Below are 13,577 nucleotides of genomic sequence, written 5' to 3'. Positions count from 1 at the left end.
AGACCTCTTCTCGGATAATCTGGCTGCCTTACTTATCAGAGCTCTGCAAAGGTTTTTGTTGAATTACTGATCATTGATGGGGGAAATTGATTTTCACCCAATTACCATCCCATTTTTCTGCAGCCAGCTTAAAGAACAAATACTCCTGGGGCAGGTATAGCTCTAATTGGGAGTAAAGCGTCCTCTACCATCTGCTATAGCCCCAACCTAAACATCCCTTGCTGCACAATTATATTTCCATTTCCCATCCGTGTGGGTTGTATGAAGATTATTACCAATAAATGGCTTGTTTTTTTTTCTTTGCTGTGTGCTCAAAGCCAGGACTGGGTGCAACTGCCCAAATGGGGTATTTTAAGAACCTTAGTAAAGTGACTGCTATGAAAGTTTACAAACGAGTTTGCATTTATCACGTCTTTCGCAATCTCAATGTCCCAAAGCGTTTCTTTACAGTCAGTGAAGTACTTCTGAAGTGTTGTAATGTAGGAAACGTGGCAGCCAATTTGTGCACGGCAAAATTCCACAAACAGCAATGAAATAAATGACCAGTTAATGTGTTTGTGATCAAATATTTTATATCCGTCTTCATGGTAGAAGTCACTAAAAACATCCCAATAATTGATAATCAAGGGGCTGTTGGGGGAGGGGAACTTCAAACTAGCACTGGAGGAAAAACTACTTGGCAAACTAATGAGACTACTGTTGGACATGTCCCCTGGACCTGATCGCCCTGTATCATAGGGTCTTAAAAGAGGTGGCTGCAGAGATAGTGGATGCATTGGTAATCTACCAAAATTCCCTGGATTCTGGGGGGGTTCCAGCGGACTGGAAACCGCAAATGTAACATCCCTATTTAAGAAAGTAGGGAGACAGAAAGCCGGAAACTGTAGACCAGTTAGCCTAGCATCGGGAAAATGCTGAAGTCCATCATTAAGGAAGTAGTAGCAGGACATTGAGAAAATCATCATGCAGTCAAGCAGAAACAGCATGGTTTTATGAAGGGGAAATAATGTTTGACAATTTTGCTGGAGTTCTTTGAGGATGTAACGAGCAGGGGGGATAAAGGGGAACCAGCAGATGTGTATTTGGATTTCCGGAAAGCATTCGATAAGGTGCCACATAAAAGGTTACTGCACAAGATAAGAGCTCACGGGGTTGGGGGTAATATATAAGTGTGGATAGAGGATTGGCTAATTAACAGAGCAGAGAATCGGGATAAATGTGTCCTTTTCCGGTTGGCAAACTGTAATGAGTGAGGTGTCACAGGGATCAGTGCTGGGGTCTCAACTATTTACAATTTATATTAATGACTTTGAAGAGACACAGTATAATGTAGCCAAATTTGCTGATGATACAAAGATAGGTGGGAAAGCAAATTGTGAGGAGGACGCAAAGAATCTGCAAAGGGATATAGACAGGCTAAGTGAGTGTGCAAAAATTTGGTGGATGGAGTATAATGTGGGAAAATGTGAGGTTATCCACTTTGGTAGGAAAAATAAAAAAGCTAATTATTATTTAAATGGCGAGAAATTACAAAATGTGGTGGTAGAGAGATCTGGGGGTCCTTGTACGTGAAACACACAAAGTTAGTATGCAGGTACAGCAAGTAATTAGGAAGACAAATGGAATGTTGGCCGTTATTGCAAGGGGGGTCGAGTATAAAAGTAGGGAAGTTCTGCTCCAACTATACAGGGTATTAGTGAGGCCACACCTAGAGTACTGCACACAGTTTTGGTCTCATTATTTAAAGAAGGATATACTTGCATTGGAGGCAGTTCAGAGAAGGTTCACTTGGTTGATTCCTGAGATGAAGGGGTTGTCATATGGAGAAAGATTGGGCCTATACTCATTGGAGTTTAGAAGAATGAGAGGTGATCTTGCTGAAACGTATACGATTCTGAGGGGGCTTGACAGGGTAGATGCAGAGAGTATACTGTTTCCCCTCGTGGGGGAATCTAGAACTCGGGGGCATAGTTTTAGAATAAGAGGTCGCCAATTTAAAACTGAAATGAGGAGGTATTTCTTAAGGTCGTGCATCTTTAGAATTCTCTACCTCGGAGAGCTGTGGAGGCTGGGTCATTGAATGTATTTAAGGTGGAGATAGATTTTTGAAAGATAAGGGAGTCCAGTGTTATGAGGAGCGGGCGGGGAAGTGGAGTTGAGGCCGAGATCAGATCAGCCATGATATTGAATGGCGGAGCAGGCTCGAGGGGCCAAATGGCCGACACTGCTCCTATTTCTTATGTTCTTATGTTGGGTGAAGGATAAATATTCGCCAGGGCAGTAGGGAGAACTCCCCTGCTTTTCGAGCAATGCCATGGGATCTTTTACGCCAACCTGAGAGCAGATGTATGTTTTATGTCTCGTCCGAACGATGAGACTAAATATCTGGTTACATAACTTTCACTATTTAAGAAACCCAACTCAGAATGGTATTTTTAAATAAAATCTAGACCAATTATAATTACTGTTTGAAACAAGCTGGGACCAGAGTTCCCGCTAAAGTGTGTGCACGCAGCTGCACGGTGGTCAGAGATCCTGCACAGGCCGTTCACTGACTTTTATACTGTAGATACCGCACATGCACAAAAATTTGAATGGACTGAGCATTGGGGAAGGCAGGCCGTGCAGGAGGCAGTGCAACTTATGGGGGGGGGGGTTGGGGGGGAGACATTGGTTTGGACAGTCTACCAGTGAGAGCAAGTGACCGAGAAATTCCAGATGAGCACTTTTTATTTAATTAATTTTTTTTTTTAAACACACAGCTGTAAAAGATTCTTTAACAACTGAACTTCAAACTAGAAAGGAGCAAGTTTCAATGGAACCACGACAGAAATTAAGGATATTTTATCAGGTACAGTAAAAGTGTTCATATATCTTAAGGTTGCAACATTTTTCTGGTGTTGCAGATTATGCAGACGTGCACTGGCAGTGAGTGAAACTCCTACTAAAATCTGTAATGGTGCTTCAATGCTCTTGAAGGAGATTTAAATGTTGAGCTTGTTTTTCTGGGGGCAAGAGGAGGAGGAGGAATTTGTTTTCAACTAGAGTTAGGGATTGGAGGGCAGGCCCATGAGTGGGTGTTCTGCACCAGGACTGCTTGCTGGGGAAATGGGTACGGGCCACCGTGAATTGGAATGTTTGGCTGCAGTCAGTTCAGTCGCATCCCATATGAGGGCAGGATTCTTGGAGGTGGCGGGGTGTTAATTGTACAGCAGCTTTTTAAAATTTGGTTGTGCCAGCAAAATGAACTCGCACAGGTCATGTAAGGAACTAAATTACTTTTATAAATCATAGAATTATAGAACGATACAGCACAATTAACTGGAGGCTATTCGGCCCATTGTGCCTGTGCCGGCTCTTTGAAAAGGCTAATGAATTAGTCCCACCCCTCCCTGCTCTTTCCCATAGCCCTGCAACTTTTTTCTTTTCAAGTATTTATTCAATTCTCTTTTGAATGTTACGATTGAATCTGCTTCCACTGTCCTTTGTGGCAGTGCTTCAATACAATGCAACCTCTCTCTGAGGTAACTTGTCCTGAACAACCAGCTCTCTGCCTTCATGCTAAGCTTGTCATCAAGACTCATTCTTGTAGCAGGCATCAAAGCAGTTTTGAATAATCATGCTACCTCTGGTTTCCCAACTGTGTACTAAATCGGTTTTATTAGTGTCTTTTAGTTACTGCTCAATTCAGTTTTTTTTAAAAACATTTCCGAGTTTTCTTTTACTTGGTCACTTTGATCTGTCATATTTATTAATGACCTTGGATGCAGGTGTACAGGGCACAATTTCAAAATTTACAGATGACCCAAAACTTGCAGATACAGTGAGCAGGAAGGAAGATAATGGTAGATTTCAAAAGGACATAGACAGGCTGGTGGAATGGGCGGACACGTGGCAGATGAAATTTAATGCAGAAAAGTGTGAAGTGATACATTTTGGTGAGAAGAAATATAAACTAACGGGTACAATCCCAAAGGGGGTGCAAGAACAGAGAGACCGAGGGAGTTATATGTGCACAAATTGTTGGAAGGTGGCAGGGCAGGTTGAGAAAGAAGCTAAAAAAGCTTGCAGGATCCTGGGCTTCGTGAATAGAGGTATAGAGTACAAAAGCGTGGAAATTATGATCAACCTGTATAAAACACTGGTTCAGCCTCAACTAGCGTATTGTGTCCAATTCTGGGCACCGCACTTTAGGAAGGATGTGAAGATCTTAGAGAGGGTGCAGAAAAGATTTACGGGAATGATTCTAGGGATGAGGGACTTCAGTTACGTTGACAGACTAGAGAAACTGGGGTTCTCCTTGAAGCTGAGAAGATTGAGAAGATTCAGAGGAGATTTGATGGAGGTGTTCAAAATCATGGGTTTAGACAGAGTAGATGGAGAGAAACTTCCTATTGGTGAAAGTGTCAAGAACCAGAGGACACAGAATTAAGGTGATTGACTAATGAAACAAAGGCGACACGAGGAAAAACTTACACAGCAAGTGGTTAGGATTTGGAATACCTGAATGGGTCTGCCTCCACCCCCTATCACTGCTTTCAAAAGGACGTTATGGGAAGTGGGCAGGGAAGTGGAGTTGAGGCCAAGATCAGATCAGCCATGATCTTATTGAATGGCGGAGCAGGCTGGAGCGGCCAAATGGCCTACTCCTGCTCTTGCTCCTAATTTATGTTCTTCTAAAAAAAATTGATGGCTATGGGGAAATTGCAGGGGAGTGGGACTAGTTGAGGTGCTCTTGCAGAGTGCTGGCACGAGCTCGACGGGCCAAATGGCCGCCTTCCGTGCTGTAGTCATTCTATGAAAGGCAACTGAACAATTTTTGTTTTTAAATGGCCTTATTCTCTACTGACCTTTTGCTCCAAACTGCTTTAAGCACCCACAGACCAAATATGGAATGGCTGCTTTCTGTGGAGGGATCGCCCACCCTGAACAGCGCCCTGACAGATGTGCTTAAACCTGATCGCTCACCCCTTTGCCAGTGGTGACAATACTTCAGTGCCCTGTTCACATGGAACAGGCCCATTAGTTACAATGTGGCTGATTCAGTTCATATTTAGTCCTTAGTTATTATTCATAATTCAGTGATTTATTGTGCCCAGACCTAGTTCATTAGACTTGTCTAAATCCAACCATTCCATTTTGAGGTTTCTACTCTACTGCAGTGGGAAATCATAGTGGAGGAAAATTGGGAGCCAATTAGTTGGTCATTAATTATACAACTTCCAGATAGGTTAAACAAATGGCCATTTTGTTCGTTATAAATGTAAGCTTTAGATTTTCCAGGTTAGTGACTTCTAGACACCCAGCTGATAGGTTGTCAGTCGAGATGTGTGATAAGTCAGGTTTAAACCAAAAGATGTCCTTCGATTTCTTTTTTAACGATTTGAATTTATTATTGCAGTTTCTTTATAACAACAATACACGGCAGCAAACTGAAGCCAGAGACGACTTGCACTGTCCCTGGTGCACGCTGAACTGTCGGAAGCTGTACAGCCTGCTCAAACACCTCAAGCTTTGCCATAGCAGATTTATCTTCAACTATGTGGTGCGTGATCTTTATTGAAGCCTTTTAATGGGAACTCGCAGCTTGCTGAGAGTAGCCACGGTGCTGTCAATGTTTTGTTCTTTGTGAAATTTATTTTCCTCTTTTGCTGTGCACCCTCTGATACCTCATCCAAGATGTAATCAATCATGATTAAAGCCAAACAGATGTTTGACTGGAGGGCTTTGCAGTGATCACTCCAAGGAGCATTGGCATCTGTAACACACTGACCCAGCCTTGGCTGTGATCAGGTGACTGCACAGGCTTGGAATTCAACCTGGAACTTAAGGTGTATTTACCCAAACGGCCATTAAGGAAACCGTGATTTTTTTTAAAATCCGAATTTGATAACTGAAATGCCTTGTTATCAATGCCATAGATTCCTGTTGAGAACAGGATTGAAAATGCTACTTGCATCTTTGCAGTTTAAGCACCAGGTAACTACTTGGTATCCGATGTATATAATCTGAATTCCATTCTGTTGGGGAATGTGGAAAATCGACTTCGAAGTGGCTGTAGCTTTACTGGATGTAGGATTCAATAAATCTACTTCCATTGCTTTTTAATTGGACGACTTTGAAACTGGATTAGATTGCTTGTTGTTTCTGCCGACACTGACTTATGAATATTATTGCATGAAAGTTGGCATTCAAGCATGCATATGAGTGTCATGTCTGTTTATAGATACGAGATGGCCTTTAAAGTAGTAGTTGCTCTGTGTAGTCCAGGTTACTTCTGCAGCTGCCCGTTACTCCAGAAGCCTGCTATTGACTTTGTGTTATAACTGTTCTGTAGAATTCTTCATGGTAATCGATGGCTCATTGAACATTCCTCTCAATTTGTTTTTCTCCGCAGCCTCATCCTAAAGGTGCTAGGATAGATGTATCCATCAATGAGTGTTATGACGGCTCTTATGCAGGAAATCCTCAGGATATTCACTCCCAGCCTGGGTTTGCCTTTAGCCGCAACGGTCCTGTGAAAAGGACAGCAGTGACTCACATCTTGGTCTGCAGGTAAAACGCATACTGGTGCCCTTGTAGTTCCGAGGGTCACTTGTAAGTTTCTGTATAGGTTCCCAGTAAATTTTAGATTTTTACAATCCAGCTGATTTCCTATTTAATCTGCTCCCACTAAAGCTACTTCTGAAGTTCGCTAGTGGCCTGTTTTGCAGCACTGCCCGATGTAACATTAAACCTTACAGAGCAGAAGATCTCAGGTTCAATGGCCAGTCCCTTCTGTGTTAGTGAATCTTGAGCAGGAAGTGGAGCACTAAGCTTAGCCCCTCCAATCCTGGGCTACATTTGGCCCTCTAGTGCTCTGGGAATCGTCTGAGAGTTGGTACCTTCAAGAGAAGGAGGCAGAAAATAGGTTGCAGCTGTAAATTGTAGAACACATTGGGTGCACTGGGTCACCAAGAGAAAATGAGCAAATGCATGAATGTCTCTATACACGTGTTTCAGGGGGAAAGTACTTGTTTGCCTTGTGGGTGTGGAGCATTTATTCTGTGCATAGTTTGGAACATGAAGGACAATGCACTCACTTTTTCTTCTAACTTTTTTTTTGAAGACCGAAACGTACCAAACCCAGTCTCTCGGAATTCTTGGAGTCTGAAGATGGGGAAGTGGAACAACAGCGGACTTACATCAGCGGCCACAATCGCCTTTACTTCCACAGCGACACCTGTCTCCCGCTCAGACCGCAGGAGATGGATGTGGACAGCGAGGATGAAAAGGACCCCGAGTGGCTACGGGAGAAAACCATTACAGTTCGTGTTCAGATACTTCATTCCACCATCGGGGGGGGGGGGGGGGAGCTGAGAGGGACTGAGTGTGCAAGCTGGTCTTTGCTCTTCCGTTTAAGAATGTCGGCCAAGAAATTTCCCCCCTTCCTCACCGGTCTGATTTCCTTTCCCTCCTTCCTCTCTTTGAAGGTGATGACTCGTGTTGAGGAATGGGTCTGTTGATGCTGACCCCTCCTCCATGTGGCCATTCTTTTGAATGTCAGATGAACATTTAGTCTTGTTTTGGGTTGAGGGATGGAGAACAAAATCACAGCTCAGATTGTCCCCACTAAGCATTCCTTAAATGTTCACTACAGAAGCCCTGCTTGAATCTCTCCAGCTCCCCTCCCCAGCACTGCTGGAGCTAATTGTATGACCTTCATAAGTTCAGCTGACTTGGTCTGCAATGTAGAAGTTGATTTTTGTCAGCCGTGCCTCAGTGGGCAGCACTCGCTTCTGAGTCAGAAGGTTGTGGGCTCAAGTCCCACTCCAGGGACTTGAGCACAAAATTCCAGGCTGACACTCCCAACGCAGTACTGAGGGAGCGCCGCACTGTCGGAAGGGCAATACTGAGGGATCGCTGCACTATCGGAGGTGTACTCTTTCGGATGAGACCTTAAACTGAGGGCCTGTCTGCTATCTCAAGGGGACGTAAAAGATTCCAGGGCACTATTTCGAAGATGATCAGGGGAGTTGTCCCTGGGATCCCAGCCAATAATTATCCCTCAACCAACATCACTAAAACAGATTATCTGTTCATTATCACATTGCTGTTTGTGGGAGTTTGCTGTGTGCAAATTGGCTGCTGTGTTTACTACATTACAACAGTGATTACATTTTATAAAAGTACTTCATTGGCTGTGAAGTGTTTTGAGGCAGCTGAGGGTCATGAAAGGCTAAATAAATGTTGGTCTTTATTTCTGGACTGGGGATTGAACCTGGGACCTTAATGGTCTGTGGCCCTACTGCAACTGACGGCACATTAATCGATTGAGTGAGTGAGCTTCTGCAATATAAATCCTTTATAGCTTGAATATAAGCTTACAGTTCAGTGGTATTGTAAAGATCATCACATTGCAGTTTCATGTTGATTTATATGGTTAAGTTGCATTTAGTCCTACTGCAATCTGGCATGTTTTCCAGACAATTTTGAACTGATGTTTAATTGAACTTCCTCATTTTCTTTTACTATAGCAAATTGATGAGTTCACTGACGTTAATGAAGGAGAGAAAGAAGTGATGAAACTATGGAACCTGCACGTTATGAAGCACGGGTAAGTCAGATCTTTTCACTCTCTATTGTGCTGCTTTCTGTGGGATGGTGCTTTCTGAAGGTGGCAGTGAATTTCACTGACTTCCGATCTAGACGCAATGAAACTTGAGCTGTTTAATGAATGTTGGAAAATCCCAGCGATGGAGTTAGTTACCCCGTTGTTTGTAACTTTGAAGAAGAATAACTTCAAACAGCAATCTGGAAATTGGATTTGGGGCTAACCCAGGTCTTTCAAAATCAATTGATTTATTAAAACAAAGTTTAATCGGTTAAACTGAAGAATTTCACAATTAGCCATCAGCTTGAGGACTAGTCTGCTTTTGCAGTAAGTACTGCCTCAGCTGAAACATTCAAAGGGGAATTTGAGCAATTCCTGATTCGGGGGAGTGTGGAGAGAGGGTTGGGAGTATCTACAACCCCTGTGTCCCAGTGTAGAATTGTATTCTACCGACTGGGGAAATAAACTGCACTGGAATAACGAGCACTATATCCACATATCTTGTAAAGCTGGCTTTTGTGTGGCGAAATCCTGTGCAAATTAACCAGATTACTTGAAGGAAATTTGGTCCACACACACACATACAATAGCGAGTGATGGGAATTATCAATCCAGTTGTCTCTGGGATAGCATTCCCTCCATCTGTCAGATGAAATGTTCCAGTGGATATAAAAGATCCCATGGTACGTTTTCCAAAGAGCAGGGAGATCTCCTCATCCTGGGCCAGCATCCATCCCTGAACCAGCACCATCCAAGCAGATTAATGGGTCACTTTTCTCACTTGCTGTTGGGATCTTGCTGTGTGCAAAATTGGCGCTTGTGTTTGGCAAAACAATGACTATCCTTGAAGAATTGGATGTTTAAGTGCTATTTTTCCAAAATAGGATCCAAAAGGATGTCCTGGAGGGGTCAAGGACAGAATCTATTTGGTTAGAGTTAAGAAACAATGGAGGTTGCCTTACATTACTAGGTGTATTCTATAGGCCACCAACTACTGGGAAGAATATGGAGGAGAAAATTTGTAGGGAAATTACAGAGGAGTGATAATGGGGGAATTTCAGTTATACTATTACTATCCCTGTCTAGATTAAGATAACGTCAGAGAGGGGGAAGAACTTCTGAAGTGTGGTCAGGAAAAGTTTCTTCATCAGTACATTTCTGGCCCAATGAGGATCCATTGCTGGATCTGATTCTGGAGAATGAGGTGGGTCAGGTGGATTAAGTTTCAGTAGGGGAATATTTAGGGAACTGATCATATCATAAGGTTTAGACTAGCTATGGAAAAGGACAAAGAGCAACCTAAGAGTCAAAATACTTAATTGGAGGCAGGCCAATTTCAACGGGTGCAGAAACAGCGACTTGGGGGGTATGTGTGCACAAATTGTTAAAATGGCAGGGCAGGTTGAGAAAGTGGCTTAAAAAAAGCATACGGGATCCAGGGCTTTATAAATAGAGGCATAGAATTCAAAAGCAAGGAAGTATTGTCCAATTTTGGGCACTGCACTTCAGGTAGGATGTGAAAGCTTCAGAGAGGGTGCAGAAAAGGTTTACAAGAATGGTTCCAGGGATGAAGGAGTTCAGTTACCTGGAGAGGCTGGGGTTGTTCGCCTTGGAGCACAGAAGATTGAGAGGAGATTTGAATGGGCCGCCCAGCCCCTTCACCCCTCAAAAAATTAGGGGGAACATTGATGGGACCTGTAATCTCCAATTTACCATTCACAACATGCAGACGGGAGCTGCTCCCCTGACAATGTTCCACTGCTGTCAGCCCAAACTTGTCTGTTCTCGTCTTAGAGATGGGGTTTCAACCCACGGCCACAACCTTTAATCGAGGTATGAGTGCTCCCAGCTGAGCCAAGCTGGCACTGTAGTTGTGATTGCTACTTCATTAACTCACAGTCCACCTGCCGCTTCTGTCTTTCACAAACACTGACCACTTCAAAAAGAGTTTCAACTGCACTCCAACAGCTCTGATGGGTCAATCCACTGCCTGATGGAAATGGCCCAGGTTCCATCTGTGGTTTGTGCTGTTAACTGATCTCGGCCAGCTCAGCACTTGGGGTGCTGCAGTTGACATCCATGTCCCTGGAGTGGAGGCGGGTGAACTCTGCTGGAATGCTGTTTGGATTAGATCTTATTTGCTCTCTGACTGCAGGACTCTGTGGGCTTGGTAATGCAATGTATATTAATGGGCGCTCATTACTCTCTGCAGGTTCATTGCTGACAATCAGATGCATCAATCCTGCCTGCTTTTTGTAGAGACTTGTGGACCAAGAATAGTTGAGAGAAGCCTCTGTCGGAACTTCCTGCTTCATCTGGTTAGCATGCACGACTTCAACTTGATTAATTTAAACACCATAGATAAAGTAATGGCCAGGCTCGGTGAGCTGCAACAGAAGCTACAGAGGGATTACTCTGCTTTAAAACTGAGACAGGAGCAGTCAGACGCGAGCCGGCCAAACAGCGAAGACAGTGGTACAGGCACGAGAGACAGAAATTCTAGCACTGACAGTCTCTCCTCAGGAGTCCCCAAACAGAGCAAAAGGCACAAGCTCTGAAACCAAACCATTCCCCCCCCCCCCCCCCCCCCCCCCCCGTCTCTGCTCTCTTCCCCCTTTCGCGCCCCCCCATCCCTTTCCTGGACACTGGATCGTTCGTCACTGAGGAGAGAAGGGACAAAACAAGATTGTTCCATAAGCGACTCCGCTGAAATAGACAGAAGCTCCCAATGGATACTGGGCCAATCAGTAACCGAGTGAAATGAGACAACAGTGTTGTATTAAGATTCTTTATTCTTGTAAATGTTGGTGTTCAATTAATTGTACTTAATTAGCAGGTGGAGTACAATTTAAAAAACATTGCATTCACCAGTGAACTGAACGAGCACAGTTCAGCTCGCTGCAGATGTTTTTGTGCTAATCATTCTTTCTAGAAGACTTATTTTGGCTACAAAACCAAATCTTTCTCAACATCCACACTGGCAGTTCAAAAAAATTTTTACGGTAATGTATAGTTTTAAAATCTTTCTCTCTGAAAAGTTTTTTTTTGTCATAATGAAATCTCTGAAGGACTGGGATTCACTTTACATTCTCCATTTGGAAAAAAAAGCATGTACTTTAGTTGAAGTATGATGTATAAAACCATGCGTGTAACAAAAATCTTCTGTAAAAACAAGTGCAATTTAAATAGTGGATGAAGTTTGCGTGTGTATATCTCACGGTCTTAATCTCCTTGTGACACAGGAGTAGCACTTCTCTATGTTCCTGTTTGGAAGGACTTTTTTTTAGTGTCTTTATACATATATATATATATATATTCTGTTTTAAGATGCCATCTCTACCCTCTCCCTCTTTACCCACACACCTTGCTTTTTTTTTTAAAAAAAGCTCGTGTCTATCGTTCTTCCCAGCAGGTCTGTTTTTGTACATTTGTTTTGTTGCTTACTGCCAGTCTCGCCAGACTTGAGCGCACACCTGATGTGCTGCTTCTTCTGAAACGTTGCTCTTTTTATGGCGTAGGAGGGATGGTGCTCTCCTTTTTGGTGCGTTTCACTCATGCTTTGTGCTGGATACAACATCGGGACTGTCGTTTCGACAGAAACGTCAGCGAAAGTCTATACAAGGGAGGGACGGGTGGAGGTCAGCTTGAGCATTGTTGAAATTTGAGCAGTGGTGCTGCAGCGCACAACGAGGCTGGGCCAGGAATACTTACTAATCTCTTTATGCAATAGTCTGAGACACTTTTTTTAATTTCCCTGCTACCAACACACAGGGTATTTATTGCAGGAGACACTTAAACAAAAAAAAGGCGGATGGAAGGTATGTATTTTACACAGTATTTTGCTGCATCAGAACAGTCATTTGTGCAGTCGAACACATTTTGGATAATGTAAATGTTTACAGTTTTTTTTTCCAATGGAAAGCAATCTTTCACTTGGTACAGTACCAGGGATGCAGGTTTCTAAACTCAGTAAGCACTGTGGGCCGAGTGACTATCACCTCGGCTCTTTATTTTTAAACTTCCATAAAGTGTGCGTATTCTTTTTTTTAAAAACACATTTATAATGAGGGATTGGGGTGGGGGGGGGGGGGGGGTGCGAGAGAGAGAGAGAGAGAGTGTTGCTGTTTAACCAATATTTCTTTGAGCTACAGATTTTTTTTAATATCCCACTTGAATCACTCGGATGTAATGGTATGCATTTCTGTGAATCTTTTTTTTTTAAACCTGTTCTTCCCTCTTTTTCGAAGGATGTCTGTCGCCTGCGCATATCTTGTCCGTGGCTTTGATCTGCTAATACTGTGCACATGTAAATTAGATTTTTTTGTATTTGGGGCTGGGTGCTGTAGTGTGTTTTTCCTGCTGCTAATGTTTCTATCCAAGTAAAATAATTCTGCTGTCCTGCCACAGACGGCTGGCATGGTCTGCACAATTTTGACAGCCCGAGATTTTGAATTAACGCTGGAAATTTTGGATTTCACGATATTTTACAGACACTTCCTTTTTTTAAAAACAAAACCCGTACCTTCCTGTCAGTTTTTGTAAGCAAACCGATCATAGAAATGTTAATGGGTTTTTCTATTTTAAAAAAAAAACAAATAAAAAATAAGTCATTTTCCTACATCAAATTGAATGCCTGCAATGCCAACCGTGCAAAATGTTTAAATTAAAATGTTAATTTAGAAATTGAGATTTAAGACTCCTTAATGAAGCTGAGCTTGAGTAACCTGGAAATGGCACAACGCTTGTGCTGATGTCAAATTAAAACCAGGCTGTTGCTGGGTCTTCACACTTTGCTTTGTAATCAAGTCGTCTGGAGGGGGGTGGGGGAAAACAAGTCAGTCCATTGCCGAAACTTGCAAGAGAGTAGCCGTTGATGTCTTCGGCTTGCTGCTTTCTCTTACTTGGTTTCTGCTCCTTGTGGTTCGAATAGCGCCAGCGGGTGATGTTTTCGTGCAGACGAGCTGCGCTGCTATCACGCCACCTT

General features: G+C 43.1%; 1 protein-coding gene across 2 annotated transcripts in view; it reads left to right on the top strand.

Annotated features, from left to right (window-relative positions):
• The window catches only part of LOC139226854 (polycomb protein Suz12-like), a 71,290-nt gene extending 60,126 nt beyond the window's left edge, over positions 1-11,164 (top strand). For both annotated transcript variants that reach the window (XM_070857935.1, XM_070857936.1), the window contains 6 exons: positions 2,763-2,851; positions 5,402-5,545; positions 6,398-6,555; positions 7,109-7,307; positions 8,517-8,596; positions 10,806-11,164. In XM_070857935.1, coding sequence (XP_070714036.1) covers positions 2,763-2,851; positions 5,402-5,545; positions 6,398-6,555; positions 7,109-7,307; positions 8,517-8,596; positions 10,806-11,151 — 1,016 coding nt within the window. In that variant the 3' untranslated portion in view covers positions 11,152-11,164. The remainder of the gene's footprint in view (positions 1-2,762; positions 2,852-5,401; positions 5,546-6,397; positions 6,556-7,108; positions 7,308-8,516; positions 8,597-10,805) is intronic.
• Positions 11,165-13,577: the final 2,413 nt, after the last annotated feature.

This window comes from Pristiophorus japonicus, chromosome 16 (assembly GCF_044704955.1).
Source record: "Pristiophorus japonicus isolate sPriJap1 chromosome 16, sPriJap1.hap1, whole genome shotgun sequence".
In the NCBI taxonomy this organism is placed as follows: Eukaryota; Metazoa; Chordata; class Chondrichthyes; family Pristiophoridae; genus Pristiophorus; species Pristiophorus japonicus.
Note: the sequence above shows the minus strand (reverse complement) of the source record. Positions and strands in the feature narration are given on the sequence as shown.